General features: G+C 34.7%; 1 protein-coding gene across 19 annotated transcripts in view; it reads left to right on the top strand.

Moving 5' to 3' along the window:
- LOC149792075 (centaurin-gamma-1A-like) overlaps positions 1 to 26,479 on the top strand; it is a 202,883-nt gene that overhangs the window by 84,070 nt on the left and 92,334 nt on the right. For 6 of the 19 annotated variants that reach the window (XM_089970583.1, XM_089970564.1, XM_089970565.1 and 3 more), the window contains exons 7-10: positions 5,578 to 5,798; positions 10,222 to 10,326; positions 13,427 to 13,525; positions 24,342 to 24,431. In XM_089970583.1, coding sequence (XP_089826709.1) covers positions 5,578 to 5,798; positions 10,222 to 10,326; positions 13,427 to 13,525; positions 24,342 to 24,431 — 515 coding nt within the window. Of the gene's footprint in view, positions 1 to 5,577; positions 5,799 to 10,221; positions 10,327 to 13,426; positions 13,526 to 18,202; positions 18,260 to 24,341; positions 24,432 to 26,479 lie in introns of all 19 variants that reach the window. The other 13 variants (XM_089970566.1, XM_089970571.1, XM_089970572.1 and 10 more) reach the window with 4 other exon arrangements.

The following is a 26,479-nucleotide window of genomic DNA, read 5'->3' on the forward strand; positions in this document are numbered from 1 at the left end:
TTTCTGCCAACATAGCTCTGTAATTTGAAAGGTGAAAGGAGGTAGGGTTGTATTATCTCATGTATATGTACAAGACGCAGAAATATGCTGTACAATTCCCAGCAAGGCCACTGCAGCTGATTGTAACTCATAAACCTTTGAGGAATACTGGTGATTGTCTAACATGGTTGATATGTACACTTAGGTGTTTCAGACAGATATGTGTGCTGTTGTTGTTGTTGTAGTATGAATAGGTGAGATCAGATTCCAAAGCACCCATATGTGCCAGTACAGACATGGGGACTGATTTAATGGACAAAATTCAGGTCTCCTTCTATAAACCCATAAGTGGGAATTCATGGTTTTTGTTTCATGTGAAAACAGAAAATTTAGACAAGGCAGTGTACTGCACTTAGTAATAACATGGATAATAGATTTTCTGCCTATTACAAACATATTTACAAATCCCAGGCTGAATCTTTTATTATTATATGAAATTACTCTGCGTCAGTTTAAATGAAATAACATTTACAGTGGTCCCCTTCTTGAATTCCCCCACCCCACAGACTAGTCACTATCTGATTGATACAGCCAGAAGTCCATGGCAAAGATGAGATTGTGTTCAAAAGTATTCCTGAAGGACATACACTCCTCTAATATGGCCAGCATCTGGAATATTAACACAAAATATATCAAATATATTCCTTGCAGTCAGCAACATAATGGTTCTTTACAGATACAAATCTCACTAATATTTGTTCATTTCTCAGTTAAACTCCTATTTGTTCTGACATGCTGATAAAAGTACATGTAGCATTATTCCAAACAAAAAGGTGAGTAATCCAGTTAACCTTTCTGCTGTCAATGTTCCTCAGCAGTTTAGGTTTTGTCACTTTGATAATTGCTGGTTATTATTGCCAATGATAATTGTCATGATGACAAAAGTTAACCACAAGAAAGCTGAATATTATTCAGTTCAGGTGAGCTTGACATCCAGTTACCAGGTGGTAAAGTAGTATGTTACTTTGTAACTTCCCTCTTTTAGATTACAAACTGTTTAAGCATTTACCAGAATGAGAAAAAAAAGTTGATCATGTGACAAGTTCACTTGTTGTAAACACTTAGCATCTTTTGATGAAAATATAGTCATGGGGGTTTCACAGAAAGATTGTTTATATATAATTGCCCAAAAATAAAAATGGTACTATCATTGATGACCATCTTGTAAATCTTATCCCAAATCCTCATGAATGGATTGTTGTATTGACCTGTGGTTTTCACTAAAACCACTATTGACTATAATTTTATACAGTTGGTCCTAAGTCAGAATGATGCCAATGTTCATAGCTAATTTTTTATGTACATAACACCATACTGATGTTTTTAAAAAAAGATTTTATATATATATATATATATATATATATATATATATATATATATATATATATATATATATATATATATATATATATATATATTGTTCTTCCTGTATTAAAATCATGCTGGTCAAAACTCCCAAATGGCTGTCTTAATGGTCATCCAGAAAATCTTTGTATGACTAGATTCTGAATGGATGGTTGTCAGCATGTTTTTACTATAAATAAAACTTAATCAAAATTGCATTAATCTGACTCCAAAGTGGCACATTTTGAAAATTCTTTTCTCATAATGGTGGGATTGACATGGATTTACACAAAACTACTTTTTGCTTATTTAAGTGATTTTGAATGAAATGTGCGGATTTGACCACCAGCATATTCATATTTTTGGGAAGGAGTTTTCAAGGTCAGACCTAATTGACCTTGGAATGAAGTCTTAGCTTAGTGCTTGATTTTATGTTCTTCAGTGAGCATGTGAACACAGTGACAATTATGTATACAAGTGAAATTTTACCAAATTTGTATTTAGTTTAATTCTAATTAACCAATTGATAATCCACACTCTGACACTAAATTTAAAGTCAAAAGTCATGGCTCAGATTTTTAATTGTACTAATTTGTGAACATGACAACACAAACAGCTATGACAGAATTTTTATCACACAAATGGATCTACCTTGAATGACGCCACTTAAATAACTTCCTTTTTTAACTGAAAATTATTTAATTATAGATTGAACCAAACTAAGCATTTGGTTCTATCTTGGCGCTGAGACACCTTCACTCATTTCCTATCCTTCATATCAAGTTGAAGGTCAAAGGATATGACAGAAAGGGTTTTACTGCATTTTCAGGCATTTTGTGAACATGTTAAATGGGTACATTTTAACTTAGACATGGTATCTTGTGAACATGTTAAATGGGAACATTTTAACTTAGACATTGTATCTTTTGAACATTTTAAATGGGAACATTTTAACTTAGACATTGTATCTTATGAACATGTTAAATGGGTACATTTTAACTTAGACATGGTTTCTTGTGAACTTGTTAACTGGGAACATTTTAACTTAGACATTGTATCTTATAAACATTTTAAATGGGAACATTTTAACTTAGACATGGTATCTTGTGAACTTGTTAAATGGGAACATTTTAACTTAGACATTGTATCTTTTGAACATTTTAAATGGGAACATTTTAACTTAGACATTATATTTTATGATTATGTTAAATGGGTACATTTTAACTTAGACATGGTTTCTTGTGAACATGTTAAATGGGAACATTTTAACTTAGACATGGCTTCTTGTGAACTTGTTAGATGGGAACATTTTAACTTAGACATTGTATCTTATAAACATTTTAAATGGGAACATTTTAACTTAGACATGGTATCTTGTGAACTTGTTAAATGGGAACATTTTAACTTAGACATTGTATCATGTGAACTTGTTAAATGGGAACATTTTAACTTAGACATTGTATCTTGTGAACTTGTTAAATGGGAACATTTTAACTTAGACATGGTATCTTGTGAACTTGTTAAATGGGAACATTTTAACTTAGACATTGTATCATGTGAACATGTTAAATGGGAACATTTTAACTTAGACATGGCTTCTTGTGAACTTGTTAGATGGGAACATTTTAACTTACACATGGTATCTTATGAACATTTTAACTGGGAACATTTTAACTTAGACATTGTATCATGTGAACTTGTTAAATGGGAACATTTTAACTTAGACATTGTATCTTATGAACATTTTAACTGGGAACATTTTAACTTAGACATGGTATCATGTGAACTTGTTAAATGGGAACATTTTAACTTAGACATTGTATCTTATGAACATTTTAACTGGGAACATTTTAACTTAGACATGGTATCATGTGAACTTGTTAAATGGGAACATTTTAACTTAGACATGGTATCTTGTGAACTTGTTAAATGGGAACATTTTAACTTAGACATTGTATCATGTGAACTTGTTAAATGGGAACATTTTAACTTAGACATTGTATCTTGTGAACTTGTTAGATGGGAACATTGTATCTTGTGACCATGTTAAATTGGAACATTTTCACGTAGGAAAACATTTTTGTTACCAAATATATGTTGGAATTTCTGAAGAATGTCAGAAATGGCTTCAGTACTCAGCAGTTAAATAGAATGAAAGAAAATATATTGGACTTGGAAATTCTTTTGCACAGTAGCACATCAGTCCCCTCAGAGGATGCTTTATCAGTTACACAGCAACACTTGGTATGAAGTTTTCTAAGTCGATCATTTAGGTTACACCCCACATGAAGCTGTAATCTACAGCAGGTTTTCATTGACTCTAGCTGCAATATGGCTTTTCTCTATTAGCATGTATGTTTTCTTGATGATAAGAAATATCATCTAGTTAAATCCTGTATTTAACCTCTGAAACAAGTTAGATCTAATATTACATTTGTGGATGGTAGTCTTGGAAAATCTTGTTTGTTTTTGGGTTTTGCACAGCAGCACCAGTAGGTTACTTGGTACTGATGCAATTGGAGTAAGGTACATTGCCCAAGGACACGCTAAAGTAGCTTACTCATGCTGATCCAATGGTAGGATTTGAACCTGCACCTGTTCATTTGCAAATCGGGCACATTGACCCCTGAGCCATGAAGGCTTCTTATTAGATAATGTCTGCAGAACATTAATATTATTGGGATGATATGTAGCAGTCAGTGTTAATGAGTCTCTGTGTCTGCAGAATTCTAAATATGATGATTGTAATAAAACAGAGAAAAAAAATATAATGTGTGGGCAGTTTGATGAATACGAGTTATATGTAGATGCATTTGGTATATTGCTCTTGCAGAGTCATTTATATTCTTCCCTATAGCCAGTACAGTAGTTTTGCTTCTAATGTAAAACCTTAACTCATTCGAGGCCAACCACCCCGTCTGGGATGCTGTCTTATAATGTACCAAAGGAGAACATACCTGTGGAGGTGGGGTCAAATTTGGTTAAGGGCTTTACAATAAGAAGACCAAAAAGTCTAATTCTTGTTCCACCCTTTGCCTTGTATGACTTGTAATTTTCTCATTAAAAACATCATGTTGAGGCAGACATTTGTGTTGTATGGACACATGTCTAGTTGTCATTTTGTAACAGGACAATCTTGCCAAAGTATGCCACATTTTTATTGCAAATTTGTTGACCTTCTTGATGGGGACTGCTATTTGTATTCTCCATACCGCATATAATCACTTATGAGTCAGGTTCAGATGCATTATGCGCCAGCAGATCTGGGTCTATGCAGTTTGTTAGGAGTGGTCAGTGGAACAACGAATGCTGACCTTGATCTGCCGGCACATTATGTGATGGCAGATATAATCATTATTGCTTGCAGTTGGACTTGACATATGAGAGAGAGTACATCTGTATCCCAATCTTTAGCTATATATATATATATGATTCGGTAATTGACAATTTTTCTGTACCCTTGCTTATTGTCACTGTTCTACTGTTCTACATGTAAAACAATTCTGACAATTGTGTGGCCTCAAAAGTGCATGCTTTGATTAAATTTGATATTAAAAAAGTGTTATTTGTTAATTTAAATGGACCTCTGTTAGTTGCCAAGAAATCAGATCCAGATATAATGCTGCTTCTTAAGGACATTATGAATTACATGCAAAAGTTATATTATCACTGACTCCAGTAAAAATTGGGCATCTGTGCTAGCCAGGGCTTGTCAATCCACTTAATTCTAGATCAACCCTTGGCACATGTAGCTAGTTGAATGCAGCTGAAGAAACAGATCATTTCAGATCTCTCATTTCATTTAAATTTGGGAAGATTAATAAAAAAGATTGCAACATCCCTAAGCATCCACATTGTGTCACACACTAGTTTCTCCAATTTATGTGTTTAAGTAACGTTTAATTTCAAGTCATTATCTGTGGATATTGTGGAAATCATCTTGTTGAATGCACATTGGTTATTTTGATTTGGCTTGCTATTGGCAGGGACTGTCTTACAAGATGGTACTTCTTCAAAACACAGTTATTGCCAGCTTAGTATGCCAAGGGTTGATGTGGATTGAATTAGATTAATGACCCTTGGCCAGTAAAGATGATAAATTGTGTTGCTGTCACAGTATTCATAAAACCAAAGAAACATTTAATAATCACATACTTGTTTATGTTTAATTTGTATTCTTGTTATCCATTATAGCCTGCCAGAGAATAGTTCAGTTGCGGTACCCATCCATGCCTGCTGCATTGACCAGTGTTCCAAGTACACCTAATCACTCTCAGCGGCCATATTTTCCCCACCCCTCTTCCAACAAGCCATATGACACGCATAGTAATAGCAGTCAGTCAACCTCCAGTTCTGGGACCATTGTTACCGCAGTCACGCCAAACAGCAGTACACAATCTATAAATACACCACAGGTAATACTGTATGTCTATGAAAAACTATCAGAGTCTTCCCATAAAGCACCTGAAAGACTTCCTAGGTTGCCACTAGGATTTCCAAATAGTTGCCAAGTGTGGCCCTAAAAATTTCTGACATATACAATTATCAAAGTACCAGAAAGGACTGGACTATTGAAATTTTCCATTATGGATCTGAGTTGTCTTCAGTTTCAGTTGTTACCAATTATTAATTTGAATTTTCCTTATAATTCCCCTCATTCTCTGAAAGTTTCTTCAGAAATTATGATGTCATTTTCATTGCCAAAAATTCCATTTCTGCATTTTCCTTTTGTTCTCAGATTCATGTTAGTAGGACTTGAGACATGGCAGTCACTTTTTTGTCAGTGCCAGCAGCATCGACAGCTAAGGTTTTAGTTTTCAGGTGTTGCATCAGTTCTTTGTTCATAGGATTGATATTAAGGCTGCAGCTTTCTTTAGAAATGTTGTTGCTAAAATTATTTATAAAATCTTGAAAATACAGCATGCTAGCCATTACTAGTTATGTCAGTTTTGTTGAAATGAACTGAAAACTGAGAATGTTTATTTCCATTGACAATTTTGGCAATTGCTAATGCCAGCAAAGCTATCATGTACACTTGTGAACACAAGTGTGCTAACACATAGGGTGCTATGTCAGTGCATTTAAAATCCATTGAGAATGCTGATATCCACTTAGAGGATGTTGGTCGGAGCATGCAAAGTGCGGTGGGATTTGACCTCGTTAACACTGCCATTGATTTCTCTGTGGTGAATAATATGCTGCTTTAATCGTGAGAAATTTGTCAGTTATGGAGGATTCAAACTTCCACACGAAATCAGTCTTGATTATAAACCTAATTAGGAAATGAGAGGCACAGACTGTAATAACTTTGATCACCCCACACAGATGAGTTGATCAGCAGTCTGTTTGATCTTGTGATAGATGTACCCAGACATGTCATAGCAACCTCCTCTCTGCTCAAGCTGTCAAGATTGCCACTAATCCATACAAGTCATAAGAAACTCCTCTTTCGTTCATGGCTTCCCAGGGATGTCCTGATCAGAAAAGAAATTGCAGCTTAATTTATGGAAAGGAATGCAACAGCTGAGAATCCTCGACTTTGAGGAGGGAAAATTGTTTGCTGTCAATGACTGGTGTCACATTAATGACATTATGCTACTCTCAGCTCCATTCCCAGGCAGCAGACTTCTTTTCATTCTTTTTGAAGACAAGAAGTTAGCTCATATCACAATCAAGTGATGCTATTCCATGAACTCAGACATGTTCCGACTTCATGATTTCGACTGCAGCAAAGTAATTTCCAACTTGCAGCCTAGTTCTGACATGTCCAGACCACACTCACTCACATTACTTGCAGCCCCGTTCTGACATGTCCAGACCACACTGACTCACATTACTTGCAGCCCAGTTCTGACACGTCCAGACTACACTCACTCACATTACTTCAAATTGGAATCTATCCTGGTTATTGACATGGCCATACTCCTGTTTCAGGTTTATTATGTTGCAGTGCTGCACAGAGTCAGGACCTCCACTGCTTGCCTCATCCTGGTAGCCCTTTTCCGTTATCAACAGTTCAGCAACCTACCCAGCCTGTTGGTAGATGAGCCCATGATACTGCCCCAGTGGAAGAACATGCCATGTCAAAGCTGGGGGTCTCTTCTTCATACCAGCCCACTGGGGGTCTCTTCTCCACACCAGCCCACTGGGGGTCTCTTCTTCACACCAGCCCACTGGGGGTCTCTTCTCCACAGATTTGCCACCTTCATTACCAGCTATTGTAAAGTGATCAATCCACCCGGACTAGTTTTGTAACAAGGTTGCAAAGTGCATCTTCCATGCTAGGAGGCAGTCACCTTCCTGGTTCTACAGTATAAAGTGAAAAATCTGTGATTGGTAGAGAAGGAAACATGTTAATCCTGGCTACCTCATCTCAAGTGCAATGGAAGACTGTCTTTTCTTCATTTTCATGGACAGAGGATGTTTGGTACAGCCCTGTCTGACATATTCAAGTTCTCTAGAGATCCTGCTGTTGGGTCAGACCTTCGTCTTCCAGGCTCATTAGGTATTCGGGCTTCAGAGACTCTTATCGTGATCAATAATGCTTAAATGGAATCTCCTGTGTATTTTGTAGGCATTGTCAAAGCCCCATATGAACTGTTAAGCAAATCTTTTTTTGAGAACCTGGTCCTTACAACTAGTTTTTTTTTTAACATTGGCATCTGTAAGAAGGAAAGAGCTTCATGCTTTGTTTGTGGATAAGGGTTGTTCACAGTTCAACAGTAATTAAGACTTGGTTTCCTTTCTTTACCAATCTGTGATAGTGGCTGAGAACGAGCTTCCTACATTAGCTCCACTTCCTGTTGAGTTCCCTAGTCTCTGTTGTATCTGTGCTAGGATTGATCATCAATGGGCTTCTTTACCCAGTGAAGGCTTTAAGGCTGTATTTGGCTTCTTTTTCTGCCATCAAGCGCTCCACTGATATTCCAGCATCTGCCATTTCCAGGTGGATTGTTCACACTGTCAAGAATGGTTGTTAGTCCCTTGCTAAGAGAGACATTTCTTTCATGAGCATTAAAGCCCATGAAATGTGAGCTATTGCTACTTCTTGGACTTGTCTAAATTCTTCATTGGATGATGCTGTGGCATATCTAAATAACTCTTCATTGGATGATGCTGTGGCATATCTAAATAACTCTTCATTGGATGATGCTGTGGCATATCTAAATAACTCTTCATTGGATGATGCTGTGGCATATCTAAATGACTTTGTTGGATGATGTTAGGGCTTATCTAAATAACTCTTCATTGGATGATGCTATGGTCTATCCAAATAACTCTTCATTGGATGATGTTATGGCCTATCTATAGAACTCTTTATTGGGTGATGTTATGGATTACCTGAATAACTCTTCATTGGATGATGTTATGGCCTATCTAAATAACTGTTCACTGGATGATGTTATGGCCTATCTATAGAACTCTTCATTGGATGATGTTATGGCTTACCTAAATAGCACTTCATTGGATAATGGTATGGCATATGCAAATAAACTGTTCATTGGATGATGTTATGTCTTATATAAAGAACTCTTCATTGGATGATGTTATGGCCTATCTAAATAACTGTTCACTGGGTGATGTTATGGTCTATCCAAATAACTCTTCATTGGATGATGTTATAGCCTATCTAAATAATTCTTTATTGGGTGATGTTATGGCCTATCTAAATAACTGTTCACTGGATGATGTTATGGCCTATCTATAGAACTCTTCATTGGATGATGTTATGGCTTACCTAAATAGCTCTTCATTGGATAATGGTATGGCATATGTAAATAAACTGTTCATTGGACAGTGTTATGTCTTATATAAAGAACTCTTCATTGGATGATTTTATGGCCTATCTATAGAACTCTTTATCGGGTGATGTTATGTTTTACCTGAATAACTCTTCATTGGATGATGATAGGGCCTATCAAGATAACTGTTCATTGGATGATGTTAACAGCCTATCAAAATAACTGTTCATTGGATGATGTTAACAGCCTATCAAAATAACTGTTCATTTGATGATGTTACAGCCTATCAAAATAATTCTTCACTGGATATACAAGAGCTGCCTTTTGATGGTCTTACACTAACTTCTTTTACCTTCAATTCTTGACACTCTTGAGTGAAGGCATTTTGGTGTTGGATCTGATAGTAATTACACAAAAAGTGGCCTCACCATCTGCATACTTACAACCAGTGAACACAACTACTGTAGGAATAAGTACAGTATTGTATTGCCAATTTTCTCAATCTATTAACCTCATGCCTACCTGGTAAATTAAGTTGTGCAGTAGTGGCAGATAATGTATTGTTGCAATTGTATTGTACTTTATTCTGTTTGGAGAGTACTCTAATTTTTATCTACATAATAGTTACTATCCACCATTGCAAAGGTCACACCCCCGCCTGCTGCCCCCACCCTGATCTGATGTCCCAGGACTACTTAAAATCCAGTTAAAAAAGGAAGCATGTTTCGTACAGGACTATGATCTAGCAGTTAGACTGGGACTGTGATCTTTCTGTTCTGGTGTGACAGAACATTCCATGCTGATTGGAGGATAGCATTTTTTTTTTAGCTTGGACATGGGGATATGTGACCTGGAAAAGATTAGCAATGCTACAATGTCAGGTAAATATTACATAATTAAACTGGTGCTGCCCCCTGCCCCCAAACACTTACATGTTTGTCTGAAGGGAAATTTGAAAGACCTTGTATAAAATAGACAAGGGCTAATTATTCATCACAGTTTGATCATATGTGTGCTATTTATTGTCTTGTAAATTCCCCACAAATGCTGCAACAATTTTATTTACTTTAAAATTATCATTTTGACCTGTTTTAAGGTTCAGCCTACGCCCAAAGATATGGGAAAAGAGAAGGATGTGAGGGTAGAGAAGGAGAAGTCAGATAAAAAGAAGGACAAACACCAAAAACAACAAGAGGAAGAGGTACAGTACTGTCCTTCAGTCACTGTTTTTGTCTTGCCTGAGAATGGAGATAGCAAGACAATGGTATCATATACATCATTGGCCATGATGTTGTCATTATTGTCAACACACAAATTCTTTACCAAGAACATGTATAAATGTTTGCACATCAATTGTATACAGAGATGATATAACATGATTCAGAAGTGAGTTGCTAGTAAAAAATCAATGTGCAAACAATTTTTTATAAATCAGTTGAAATTTATTTCCAAATTACATTCTCAGATTTAAAAAAAGCATCTTATTGACCTGATTTATGTGACCATGTTTCTTATCATTGTAATGGTTTTAAAGTTTAAAATATTCTTTATGGTGTGTTTGGTATTGTCTTTATCTTACTGATTAATCTATGATTGTGCCTAAAATAACTTGAGTGTAATGAAGTTTTCTGGGTTTATGAATTTTTATTGGTTTTAATTTTTTAAATTGTGACCGAATATGTATTTAATATTACGTTATTGTTTTCAGAAGCATATAATTTCTATATTAAAAAAAAGATTTACAATACAAAACCATACTATGCCACCACTTCTTGGCAGCAGTGGCACCTGGTTGGGCAATTTCCAGTCTCCATCCCAAAAAGCTCAGAAGAAGGATTGCATGAAAGCCACTCAGCGTAGATATATGAAATTGTTCTAGCATATTTATGTCTTTATGTGGATGACTTCATAGATTTTCAAGCCATCGCATCAAATCTTCACACACATAAGCTCTTGGAACATTTGTTTTGACAAGGTCCTTGTTGCAAAAACTGCTTGAGGTAGACAGATTACATGTGATAAGCAGATTTGTGTTCAAATGTAGATGACCAGCATAGATGTTCTGACCATTACAGCAATTTAGTAATTTATGTTTGCTTTTTTTTAACTTTAAGAAAATCAACATTAAAAAAAAGAAACCTTGTTTGCAATATTAAGCAAACACCAGTTATGTTGGACATATGAAATACTGAAGGCATGTTTGTATGCATATGTGGATGGTATGTTTACATTCTCATACCATGGATGCCTTTTTTTTTTTTTTTTACATCATCTTTCATTTGTAGACCTTTTTTTACTTAAATCTTTTCATTTGTTGTGCAGACTAACATATTTTGAAAACAAATTAGTTTTGTAGAAGTTACAAGTGTGTCTGTTTTTTTGGAAAGACTTAAGACCTTTATTACTTATTTAATGACAGTTCAGTTCTTTTTTCAGTCAGTTTGATCTTTGATCTTGGATTTTGTTTTGTACTTTGATTTATTCGAACTTTGTTCATTGATGTTTTGTGGAAGATGACTGTGACAAAAAAAAAATTATTTTTATCTTGAGGGAATTTAAGCCTATGACATGCTGCCCGCTTGAACTTACTGGAATAGCTTGTATTTCTAATTATAGGTGCTTTTCTGTATTTAACTCAGTTGGCCTTTGAATCTTGAAAAAATGCATATAGCTGGACATAACTCAGATTTTAATCCGTTGGTTTTGCTCCACATATTTCACACAATTTCACATTCTGGCTGCTTAAGGTTCAGTGTTTGCAGAAAATACAAGTATTCCTGAGCTGTCACTAAAATATGTTTGTGCAACATATGAGACTTAAGAGTCGATTATCTCCCTTGAGACATAGCTTCTTTGTAAAGCCATTTTAATAGAAAATGCACATACAAAATAATTTTTAAATATATTCAGTCACACTTTTTGTATGATTTTATTTTTTAATCAATTCTCTGTTAACAGATAAATAGAAGTAAAGATTTGAGCATTTAAAATTCAGATGACATGTTGTTAGAAGGATGATGATGACAAGATTTATATTCAGTCCATTACTTCTTGATACTGGATCATATTTCACGTACCCTTCAAGTTTGATTCACATTTTCAATACTTTGATTAGTTGGAAACAGAATGCTACAGATTCTGAAATTACAAAATTATGTCATAGTGGGAATTTTTTATCATTGTTTTAGGATAGTATATCTTCAGATAAAGATCAGTAATAAAATTTATCAAGCGTGTCATGCAAGTCTTCAAGTATCAGCAACTTGGTAAACCGAATCTTGTTTAAAGCAACAATAAGATTGAACACATATGTTTATTAGCCATATAGAATGCATGGACATATAACTGGAATGTTAGAGCTAAGATAAGTTACAAGGTTGACAATTGTAATACAAAAATGAAATCTGCAACTGGACCAGTTTTATAACATTTTCAAAGCCTTTAATTGTTGGACCATTCTCTTCAGGCTCATGGTCTGTGAACAGATTTTATTGGCTACCTTCATCACACATGTATATAAATCTTCCAATTCTGTGTTTTTCTGTAGCAGACTTTCAGTAAACAGTGGTAAGATGCTGTATTTCATTGACGTTAGTGTGCTAAAAAAAATGGCAGCTCATTGTATAGTGGGCAAATCAGGACAGAAAACAGAATGCAGATTCTTTCTCTTTAAGTTAGATTTACCAGTTCAGAAATATTGGCCTGCCAGCATTGATGTCAACATGTGGAAGACACTATATATTCTTTTAATCTGCTTATTAGTTATGTTGATACTGCAAGATTTTGAACTGGAACAGTTGTTGTTGTTGTTGTAGGGTTTAACGCCATTTTTCAGCACAAGATAGGCTATACATGGCGGCCAGTATAAATGGTGGAGGAAGAACCCTGGAAAACTCAGGGAAGAACCACCGACCCACAAGAAGCTACTGGCAGGCTTTCCCACATACCCACGCTAGCCAAGCCTTGGACTTGAACTCACGCAGACAGAGGTGAGATGACAGTGATCCGGAACGGTGAGCGCTTTAGACCACTCGGCCACTCGGGGCCCCGAACTGGAATAGTCAGGTGTCATTGATCAGCTGCAAATTATATTCCTGTACAGTCAGCCATGCCCTTCTTTTGTTTTATTTATAATAATTGTATAGCTTTGTTCAGCTTTTTAATTTCTTGTATATGTATATAGCTGCTTTAAACATGCTTTTGAATTATTTTATTATTTTGATAGTGCTTTTGTGTTCAGTCTTAAGTATTTACTTATTATGACCCCAGCATGTTGCATGCCTCTTTATTTTTGTTTGTAGGATGATAAGGTTGAGTTTCGAGAATTACCTGTGTCAACCCCACTTTCATCTCGCAAAAGCAAGAAATCCTCCATTGTGCAGAAGTCCAATTCTTTCAGTGTAAGTTTCTGTGCGTTAACTGTGATAACCTTTGCACATATTATTCATTTAATCACATTTTGTTATTTATACAGCCTCATTAACTTATCTTTTCTTCTTTTGTTATTTTCTTATTTATAATTTTTGTAAATTAAATAATGGCTGTGTAGAAGATGGTCTAATTTCCGTATATATATCAACTTCATGCTTTGTTTATTTATTTTATGTGTACATCAGTTTGTATGTCAGTGAGTTTATTTTGGCATTATGGTTAGTTATACCAAGTGATTAAGAGTGGCCACATTTTGTACTTTAAACTTTTTGTTTTACACTGAAGACATGGGCTGTCAGATGAGAGATATAGGATGTCTTGAGTGAGAGCTGTAGGTATCTTGAGTGTTGAGAAAACCTATTTAGATTAAAGGAATGAATAATTTGTGGCACCTTACATTTCAGTATACAGAGTACGGAAGGTATCAAATTTGTATGAAATTATTTTGTGAAACAATTGATTTTGGATGAGTTTTGCTGCCCAAAAGACTGTTCAGAAATCAATATTTACGTTGTTTTAACCATTATGCAATCAGGGTATATAAAGACGTGTACTTTTTAAGGGTACATGTTATATATACAGTGCCCTGTTTCCTTTGTTATCACTTTTTGAAGTGAGAGACCTAGTATCCATGCTTCTATCTTTTACACTTTCCCATGTTAGACATACATCATGAGTAGGTGTGTTGCATATCACATCTTGTCTACAGTTCAGCATCATGGTGTTATATCTTGAATTTTTCTTATGCTTTCCTTTCCACTAAAATTTTAGAACTATTTGAGATGAAATGATGAAACTCGGTATAGCATTGTATTATCAATAAAAGGTGTGCTACATTGTGGGTTGTATCATCAAGGTCATACCTAGGTCAATCATAATCATATTTACCCTTTGCTTTCTAACTTGACAGCTGTTTGAGTTAAATGGATGAAACTTGGCATGTGTATGTATTGTCACAAAGAGACGTCAGTGTTCATTGCTTGTTTGAGGTCTTATCCACATTGTCAAGGTCATAGCTCATGTAATGTTCATTTTGTTTCTACATAATATCATGATAGGTGTTTGAGGTACAGAGATGAACCAAGGTAAACTTATGTTTGTCAGTTTGATGGCATGTCATGAATATCAAAGTTATATTTCCAAGGTCATGGTCAGTGATTAGTATTTTAATACCTTTTCTGCACTTATCCTCTAATGATCTTGAGATAGCACAATGAAACTTGGTTCCTTTCTGTGTCTGTATCTGTCCAGTAACTCAGTAACTTTACCATTCTGTCCTAGAGGTCATTCAGATTTCATGATTATGAACTTTTAGGTCCTCACAATGGTAGGAGTGGGACAAATTTTGCTGAATTTACTTATTTTAGTACTAAGTTGTGTAGGAGTGACTATGTACCAGAGATGCATGGAGCAGAACTAGAATGTTGCATCATTGAACAGAACCTCCACAGAAGATCCAATATATTCAAGCATCTTAGATTGAAACATGATTGATGTATCTATGTTCTTCTCATGTATTCAGTATACCTGGTTTTAAGCAATAGGAAAAACTGTCATGACAATACAAGTTTTTGAAGTAATGCAATATTTCAAAATTTGTCACAACAAACGCAAGTTTTGCCCTTTTAAAAAAATGTTCAAATTTTTTTTTTTGCAATTTGTTGTTGACTAATACGATTTATCCATTGGTTTGTGCATAAATAATTGTCTTTTCCAACTTCATTTACCACTAGCAATCTTCTGATCAGAGTCATCTCATTAAACCTAGGTTTTCAGCGCCTGTTCAGTTAGAATGATGATCATATGGCATTTACATTGCATCATTCATATAGCTTTAAACTGGTCTCTTTTTTTCTGTATTTTCAAGTCTTAGAGGAGAATATTTCTCTCTGACACTTTTTAACTAGCTTTTATTTTATGACTCAGTTTTGTGCATTTATTTGTGTGTAAATTTGTTTAGTTCTGTTTTAGACATAGTTCTTATCAGATGCCATATATACTTGCATATAAGCTCACTCTCATAAACTGACCCCACCCCCACACACAAAAAAACTGAATAGGTAAAAACATTAAAAAGTACATGACCCAATTTTATATCTTGGCCTGCAGATAAGCTAACTCCTCCCCCTTCTTCCAGGCTTTTATTTTTTCACTGCTTATTTGGCTTATGTGCAAGTATATATGGTTGATTTAATGTCACACTGAAATGTAAATGAAAAGCCAAGCAGATGTCAAAATATGAGAGTTACATTAGAGCAACATAGTTTTCAGAATGTGAAATTTGCAGAGATGTAGATGTCAAAGTATATTATATAAGAGAGATATGGCTGTCTAATTATGAGAGTTCCATGAGAGAAAAAAGCTGTTTGAATGTGAAAGATGTAGATACCAGATTAAATCACATTAGAAAAATATAACTGACAAAAGAGGATTTAAATGAGAGATGTCAAAATGTAAGTTACAAGAGAGACACAGATGTCAGAATATGAGTTACATGAGAGAGACATGGCTGTCAAAATGAGCTACATGAGACATGGCTTTCAAATTATGAGCTACTTGTGAGACATAAGTATTAAATTGTGAGACACACATGAGAAACCAGAATGTTACATGAGAGAATCATAGCTGTCAAATTATGAGCTACATGATAAAGACCTAAATGTTTAAATGTGAAACCCAGACGAGGATGAAGATGTCAAAATAAAATGAGAGAGAAATATATAGCAAAATATGAGTTTCATGAGAGAGACATATATAGCAAAATACGAGTTTCATGAGACATATATAGCAAAATACGAGTTTCATGAGAGAGACATATATAGCAAAATACGAATTTCATGAGAGAGACATATATAGCAAAATACGAGTTTCATGAGAGAGACTTATATAGCAAAATACGAGTTTCATGAGAGAGAGAAATATATAGCAAAATACGAGTTTCATGAGAGAGACATATATAGCAAAATACGAGTTTCATGAGAGAGACATATATAGCAAAATACGAGTTTCATGAGAGAGACATATATAGCAAAATACGAATTTCATGAGAGAGACATATATAGCAAAATACGAGTTTCATTAGAGTGACATATATAGCAAAATACGAGTTTCATGAGAGGGACAACGTAGATGTTAAGTTGCAGGAGAAAGACACAATAGTAAAAAAAATAGTCAGAGTTTCCTGAGAGAGACATTGATTTGATACTGGTTTACATTAAATCAGATGTTTGTCAGTGTGATTTTATGTCCAATACCTCTTCACCTGGTCACATTCATTTCAGCTCTTAACTGCAACAGTTTTGGTTACATGGAATTCTGCCTGGTATGTGAAAATATGGCCAAGAATGCTAAACCAAGCTTAGGCATCTTAAGACGAGTTTACAAATGTTCATGTTTATTGCTAGATCTAGTCCTCAGATGGTATTTACCAAAGTCAAACATATTTGGTTACTGCCATCACAATCACATGAGTCTTGCACCATCTAAGCATCATCTTTCAGTATTATACAAACAGAAAGTGAAGGCATCTTTAGGAATTTAATTTGTGGTAGGCAGCATTTGAATAAGCGTATTTAAACAGACATAGCTTAGAAATATGTCTCCATTCTTGGATACACTGGGCTGATTAACTCTGCATAACTACATTTTAGCACTAGGGCATTTGCTGGCAAAACCTCAAATGACATAAATATTCATAATATAACCAAAAATAGATGATCAAATTATATCATACATAGCAAACATGGCATGAGGTTTTTTATGTGCTGAAGATGGGTATCTAGCATTTGGGTCATCATAGTGTCTGAATGTGTGGAGAGCCTTAAAGTGTTTTGAGCCTTTGTCGATTGGCAGTCCCTTACCCAGTACACCTCATATTTGGAATGTAATATTATCATACTGTACAACACTTACATCAAAAAACACTTCTGCCAGTGGTTTGTGCCACAGAATGGGACCTTTGGTTAAGTAATTACAATGGAGGCAAATTTTGTTTAATGTATTTGGATACAAGTTTCTTTAACACTTGAATTTTCATAACCATAATATAAATTCACTTCATTTTGGATAACAAATTGTCACTGTCCCCCATGTACTGCCTTGGGTGGATTCATGTGGTTAGGAATTATATTCAGGAAGCATTTTGGTTATAGTTATTTTCAGTGTTTACATTTCAGTAATTGCTTACCCACTTAACTTCATATTTGGAATATAATATCTTCACACACTACCCTTCTCTCAGAATCACTCCAGTCCGTGGGTGGGGATATGTAGTCAGGAATTACCATTGGGGCACATTTTTGTTAAAATTTATTTCATTTGTTTTCAACTCTTATTTTCAAAACCCCTATACCAGTTCACAAAACATCATGACATGCGGCCCTTCTCAAAATCACTGTTCTTAGGTTCTGCCTCAGGGTGGAGTCATGGGGTTAAGATTTATTCGGGACAACTGCTTGGTTAATGTTCTGTCATCACATATTTCAGTAATCCCTTTCAGAGTTAATTTGTAGTTGAAATATGTTATCTTATATTACCCCTTCTCTTGGTAACACTCTTCCAAGGTTACATTGTTTAGTTTTTTCTTCACTTGTATTTCAATAAAAATTTCACTTCACTTCATGTTTGGAATATATCATCACACATAGGTCTTGCAGAATTTACTGCTCCAACCCCTGGGTCAAGTCCCTGTGTGGAGCCATGGGGTTAGTATCTGTTATGCTTTTTGTTTAAAGTTTTAATTCCTTTATGTTTGTATTAACTTTTTATAGAAACCACAACACATTTGGAAGATTACATGATCCAGAATTCATCTTTCCCCTCTTCTGCCTTGCTCGCAAAGTTATGCCTCAGATGACGTCTTGGGGTCAAGAAAACAGACACCATTTTAAATATTTTTTTAATATTAAAAAAAACTTGTACAGTTGACTTAGTAATTCAAATAATTTATGATTCCATAATTCCTTTTCTCCCTACAATACCATTTCTCCAGACTTATTTGTAGGTCAAGAAGTATAATTAATTTTTTATTATTATTATTATTAAGGTCTTTGTTGTTTGCAGTTGGATCTAATTTGTAAGCAAGTACAGACGATATAAGATGAGGATGACTTGTAGCAGGGTTGGAATATAACATATATTAGGAGTTAGGGCAATTAAATCGTTGTCGTTTCTTGTTGGGATCTAACCATTCACACTATCCTTGTCATATATGAAGCCCAAGTATGACATTTTTGTGGTCATAAATGATGACCACGTGAGATGTGTTAATCTTGAAAATGTGTTTAGTTACTTTTTCATACATTTTACACGCTTCTTTAATAAAAAATTTGTTGTTGTTTTTGGACACACTTAACATGTTCATTTGGCAGACACTTGTCATTTTATATCTTTGAAAGCTTTTTTTCAGTTGTCTTTTAAAGTGCTAAATGTTGAAATTTATTTGGAAGGATTAATCTTGCCAGATTTTTTAGAAGAATATTTTTTCAAATTCCGTTTCTCTAAGGCTGAAATTATGGTATGGACCAGCATTAGCCAACAATTGTTAGTTTTTATTCTGGCATAAATATTTCCGATAGATTTCAATCTGACTTGGAATATGGGGTTATATCATAAATATCTTCGCTAAATTCAAGACGGGTATCTAGCTTTTAGGTCATCAAGTGTCAGCATGTGTAGAAAGCTTTGGGTAAAGTTTTTTTCAGCAATAATGTGGATGAAGCATTCATATTTAAAGGTGGTTTACCATTAGAAAGACGGAGCTTGTTGGTGCTATAAATGCCATATTTCTGATAAATTCTATTCATATTTTAAATATAAGCATATATATAGTCAAGGTCTTGAATGATTTTGATGAAGAGTGATATCCATGCATATTAATGAGGTGATCTTGCATCTGATATAATGATCATGTTAACATTCTGGAAGCCATATTGTTGATTGATTTTGATCAAACTTTGATCAGAATCTCGCCTGAACATTTTACTGAATTGCTCCCCCATTTGACTGGCTGAAAATTCACCACTCACCAAACTTGTTAAGTAGGCTTAAGTCATGTGACAAGATGGGTATACTAATTATCATGAGCCAGCTTCATTGATATTAATGAGATAATACTGCACCTGATTTGGCCTAGTTTGTCAAACATTTAATGACTATCTCTGATGATTTTATTTGACCAAACTTGGTAATTAGAACTATATCAAGATGTGTGTGTATATTTATTGTGGTGATCATACATATGATGTGCTGAGGTTCTTGCCACTTGAGAGACCGTTTTCAGACAGTTTTATGCAAATTTAATACATAGGCTAATATTGTCAAGATGTTGGAGAGTGTTTTATGAGATCTATGCATACTTACATCTGATTGGCAGAGAGCCTTTTTTTTATTTTTATAACCAATATGGAGGTTCTGTGTTTAGCTCTACTGGTCATACAACAGAAGAGCATATCAGATGGACTGTTTTTCATCTGTCAGACATTGTCTGTTTTCCATTGTCCGATATCTGACATCTGTTCATTCATTAGCACAAGCAATGTTATCAATATTCTTAAACTATATGGAGGACCACAATGTAAGTTTACACACACATTCATCCCAAGGTCAAATTGGTCCTAAATGAAAATAGCTCCACTCAGATATCCAATATGGCCACTACATCAGTCATCTTGAATATTTTATTCTCACTACTCATCCTAAATGGATGGTCATATCAACATGGGAATTTACAGAATTGCTTTTTATGATATCACGTTGATGTTAATAAAACTGTTGCTTATCTCCCTTTCAATACGGCCTCCACCACACTATTGAAAATCTTATTCCTGAGCATAGAGTCATATTGACATGGGCTTTTTGTCAGAAGAATTTTTATAATGTTTGTTGGTACAGAACAAAAATTGTGCTGTCTGAATATCCATTATGGACACCACAGTGGCTTTGAAAATCTTCCTACTATATTCAATTGGATGGTCATACCAACAAGAAGTTTTAATTGAAAGACTTCTTATGATGTCTGGTTGGTCCTAAATGAAAATGGTGCTAATCTGACATTCAAATACGGACACAACAGCAGCCATCTTGAAAATCTTTAAATTGCTTCTCCTGAATGGAAAGTTATATCAATATTGAATTTTCATCAGATTTTTGGATGCTTAGTTGGTCTTGTATAAAAATTATGCCAATCTGATGTCCAATGTAGTCTTGACAGCCACCATCTTGAAAATCTTGCTGCTACTCCTCCTCTATGGGAAAAATACCAGGATTGGATTTTCACCAGAAAACTAAATTATGATGTTGAGCTGATAAATAAAAAATACTGCTGATCTGACATCAGTATAGCCACCATGGCAGCCATCTTGAAAACCTATATAGACAGACATTTCAGTTTGGTGTTTTCTCCAGAAGATAATCATATCTCATTTGTCCTGAATGAAAATGGTGCCAATCTGATCACATATGGCTGCTACAACAAACATCTTGAAATTCTTGTCACTAATTCTCCTGAAAGGATGGCCATATAAGCATGACGTTTTCACCAAAGTCCTTTAGCAATGTCTAGTTTGCCCTAAATAAAATGGTTCCAATCTTAATCAGATTGCCACCACAGTGGCTAACTTGGAAATCATATCACTCAGTTATATCAGAAATGCTTTCAGCTCTCATCAGTTGAGAAAAAGAAAGAATTGGTTTTCTGTTGAATTCCTGGAAATCTTTTTGAATAGTAGAGTACCAATACCTTCAAGTGACTTCTGTTTATAAGCTTTTGGTCAAACTTTTTAAGTTTTTAAGTATCATCCTTATCATGATTGCACTTAATGACAGTTATGAACTTAATGCATATTAATGATGTGACCTTGCATCTGATTGGCTGAGCTTGATAAGATGTCAAAGGTGAGTTTGGTTATGAGTTAGATCTATGTGTGTTAATGAGGTAATCTTGTGTCAAATTGGTGCAACTTGTTATCACTCAGGAGACTGAATTCCAGTATGTTTTAAGGGTGCTAAAGGCTTTACCATTAATTTTTATTTTATATATCTATTTATGTACCTGGTTCAGAAAGTTTTAAAATCTTTGTGTTTTAATAGTTTTGTTTGTTGTACTTCATGTTTGCATTTATTTGTAATGGTTTATCTTCCTAAAGCTGTTGTACATTTCACCTTCTTTAATTAGCACCATGAGTTGGTTATTATACTGAGGTTCCATTAAATATACATGCATTCAGTCTAATCTGATTTTGCTTCAGGTAGTTTAATAAACCTGTATTATCATGGTTGTAGACATGTATAGATTGGGACACATATTAATGAGATATCTTGCATTAGATTTACTGAACTTGTAACATCTCAAATCTCAAGACAATATTTGTTAACCAGTTTCTATCATTTATGCTTTTGTTTCTCAATAATGTTTATTGAGATATGAAAAGAATATGTAAAATCAAAATAATTTTAAGTTTTGAGGGCTACTTTACACAGGTTGTGTTTTTACTGTATCACAAAAGCCAGAGTAATGAAAAGGCTAACTGTTAAGTTCAATGTAAACCAGGTGAGAGATATCAGGTCCACTTATGTGTCTTTTAATCCAGTTCTACCCTATACCATGACCTCACATGCATTCTTCTGGGTTTTGTGAAACACCTGTTTAAATATCCAGTCTGTTATTCTTTAGTTTTCATTATCATCTTGTAGACTGTGCATTCTTTGCTTTGAATGATGCTTCGGCATGGCCTGTTGCTTAATTCCATCTGGACATCTTGTGCTTGGCTGAGGAAGGTAAAAGCTGAGCAACACTTGTGCACACTTCAGTCAGTTGGTAAAGTTATTTACTATATTGTGCTTTATGGTACACTGGATTACAATGGCACTGAGACATATAATCTGGAAAATACCTTGATATAAACAACACCAAAAAAATGATACACTTTTCCTAACTGGATCATCAGTAGTGCCAGTATGCAGCAGATCTGTTTTGTTCTTGAACAGCCCAAGTGTATTAGTAAAAGATGGTTTAGAATTTTGAATTTGAATTAAAGAATATGTTTAACCTCCTCATGGCATAGTATTGTTTATACTGCAAATATTATAAATTGCAATGGAGTAGGCAAGTTTGCATTTTGTACCTAAGGCCTCTGTAGTTAGAATATGTTTTGATATTGTACAAGCTGACCATTTGTACTAATCCTAATGGAAAAGACTGAATATTGTGGCACATAGTGCAGTAATGCATGAATAGAGGAGAGCCGTGAAAATCTGCATGTTTGCTTGTGAGCAGCTTAAGTCTTCTTGCAATTCTTTAAAGAGTGTGCAAAGTCATTTATTACAAAAAGCACATTAAAGTAAAAGAAAATTATATAAAAAAAAGTTTTCTCCATTCTTGTGTTTAATCTTTCTATATAGTAATAAATTTATATTGCGAACAGTTTAGTAGATTTGTTGATGAAATCAGGAATACTAATTCTCCTGCTTTATCCTTTCCCACAATCAAGTGCTCATACCACATTTCATTGGATGTGCATGCAAACTCCTATATGGCATTTCATTGTAATCACCCTTCAGCAATTGCACCATATCTCAATGCAAACACTTTTGGATGCCCTGATGAAAACTGCCATTTGCACGGTCATTTCATAGTGCCACCAAATGGGAATATCCCAATTGATAAAATGGGCTTTCAAGAAGTTTCTGTGACTCATACATTCTACAGTTGGGTGTATTCAAGATAGCCAAACAGGGATACGAGGACATGGGACATTCCTCCAACCTTCAAATGGCTGCTGCTATCTTTGTAGGCTGGAAGTGAGACACAGATCTCGTTTTGAGTATTAAGTTTATCTCAAGGTCTTGTCTGTAGTGATGAAAGTCTGTTTTATAAACAGGACAAAATATGCCCAAAAACCTACATAGCAATGACACGATCTCCAATATGAAAGCTCAAATAGCCTAAACATTGATGACATGAAAGCTCAAATAGCCTAAACATTGATGACATGAAAGCTCAAATGGCCTAAACAGTGATGACATCAATCTCCTATTTTAAAGCACAGATAACGTCCACATCGATGACATTAATCACCAATTTTAAAGCCCATCATCGAGTGAAATCTATTAACAGCACACTAACTTGGAACTCTCCACATGATGTACAACTAAAGCAAGAACATTGCTGTTTTTTTATTTTAAATGTTACTAGGAAACCATGACAACTGAATACTGAATTTGAATGCTTTAAATATTCATATTAATATGATGATATTTCCTCAGTACTGGGATGTAGCAAGAGATGTGTTCAGAACTGTAGTGTCATGGTAACAGATTTGCCTTGTGCTGGCATATCTGCCAGAACACCATATGTAATTGTATAGTGTGCCAGTATATCTGAGTCTACTCTGTTGTATCAAAGATTTTAACAAAGATCACAGACCCTGATCTACTGATGTATTATATGGGGTCGATTTGGTTTACGCTGTTGGAAAATGGATATCCCTTGTACTGTAATAATTTCAAGAGATCTTGCCATAGTGTTATCACTGACTTCGAAAAAAATGTTTCACTGCTGCATCTTAACTTTTGCAGAGTTGAGTATACGTGGAGTCGGATACAAGTATGTTGTGGAGGTTTTCTTGAGGTTATTCAGGCAGTGGATGTTTATGTACATTTAGAAGCGAATGAAGAGTTTGTTAAGTCAGTGTGAATGCAAAGCTAGTTGTATTATGTGTGTGCTCTCCTTGTATGGCAACCTATATAAATGATTTTGCATGCTTAATCTCTTTTCCCTTACTACAGGGTGCAACAGAAACACGACAGTTTTCCCAAACCACAACACCAATCTTGTCCAGGAAAAACTCTAAGTTTTTAAAATCACATTTTTTGAGTGTAAGTTTTCAGCTAGGGTTTGTTGCTGCTGATGCTGCTATTTCTGCTTCTGCTGAATTGCCACAATTAACATGCTCACAAACTGCTACTTCAGGAAATATACAGAGAGCATAGTAGTACCCAGTCACTGCTGATAGTAGATATCATGCTTGTAATATCTCAGAACAGATTTAGGCAAAGATGTTGAGAAAAATAGTGTGATTGACTGAAATTTGCTAGGGAACATCAGCTGGGAGCTATGATAGATAGACCGGTTGGTGTAGTGTGTAAGACTCACAATCCAAGGGTCATTGGACCAGTAGTCACCCAACCCTGTATATTCCTAATATTTTGTTATTAGTCCTATTAATACCAGCAAAAACAAAACTAAATCAACAGCTAATACGTAATGGGTAGGAAGTCTACATAAATAGAAATGAAGTCAGTATTGTACGAGAGATTGGAGTAATTGACATTATGCTGTCACTGCTCTCTGTTGTAGGTGGCAGTTTGTGATGCTGGGTCATCAGACGGAAGGTAGTCAAAAGCATGTATCAATCTTGGCTTCATCAATTTAGTTATGTTTTATAATGTATTTCTGACATTTGGCCAAACGGAGATCAGAGGAAATCTATTACTGTGATAATTGACTACCTTCCTTGTGTGTAGCACGTTTAACACATTGACTCATTTACCATTTATCATCATCATTACTATTATTGTCCATTCATAGTGTCATTATTATCATTATTAATTCAATTATTACAGTAGAATTCTCTCCTATATCCAGTCATATTTATAGTCATATTTATATGCATAACACATATCTGCATTGGAAGACATGTATTGTACAAGTATTTAACTCGTACTAAGAAACCCATTGCTTGTATAGTTTGTGCATGCAAGTAACTTGTACATGTTTAGAACTTACTATCAGAATTAATAGTAGCACCCTCATACATTTAAGTTTATATATGCTTGTTCATCTTTTTCAATGTCAATTAAGTTGATAACTATTAATTGCTAGAATATTTTTAATTATTTCCAGCTGTCCATCATACTTTTTTGCTGATTAACTGAAGCAGTCTAACAGGTGTAATTTATCAAGTAGTTCACAACATGAGCTACATGTATTTTTGATCTTGTTGTTAAACTAGATCCGATGTTACCTTTATAGAATTATTTCCAGAAGAAAGGGAGATCTATCTAATAACAAATAATATTGTCATAGTATTTTACAACTGTGTGAATTCACTGATTCTGTTTGTGAGTTTTATGTATCAGTAATGGAAAAAATCCTGTTGATCTTAGTACATGAATACTAACAGATACGGCAAGATTTCTGGCATCCATGTGCATATCAGTGCTCATCCATTCGTCCACCTGTCCATACCTAGATTAAGCTCATTGTTAATGTTCTTCAGATTATACTCAGTGTTTTTCATTTCCCTTTTATACATGTCTTTTCTGCGAAATGAAAGGCAGGTGCAACAAAAAGGGGGTCTCATTTTTTATAAACAGGAGATACAGAAACACAAGGACCAACAAAATTCCTTCCTTTTTAATGAAATTTAAATGATATATTGAGCTACAAAAATTCTGCTTAATTGGTAGAGCCATATTGGAGAAGGAGTACTGCTTTAATGAAAAGACCATATCAAGTTTATGTTGAACAAAAGATTATAAACATCGACATTCAGATGTGAAGTGTATGCAGTTAGAGAATAAGTTTATCAGAGAGTTCTTACAAAGCACTGAACAGCAGTTTATAATTATGTTTTATTATAATTTGTCATACTGTATGCTCTACTACAATAAGACATGCCACAAATTTATGCTGTATGTTTTGCAATCTTGTGTAAAAAAAAACATGGGAAATTAGTGCATATATATATATATATATATATATATATATTTTTGCAAATTTTATTTGAATTAGGTTGGACAACAATCATGCAGACTTTGTGCCTTTCTTAAGTTGCATATCCCAACTTCCATTACTATCATAATTGTACACTTCGACACAGTTAACACTACAGTCCATGGCATTGTAATATCATTGTGTTGGT

The sequence above is a fragment of the Sinohyriopsis cumingii genome, chromosome 9 (assembly GCF_028554795.1).
Source record: "Sinohyriopsis cumingii isolate HCF-2022 chromosome 9, ASM2855479v2, whole genome shotgun sequence".
Classification (NCBI taxonomy): domain Eukaryota; kingdom Metazoa; phylum Mollusca; class Bivalvia; order Unionida; family Unionidae; genus Sinohyriopsis; species Sinohyriopsis cumingii.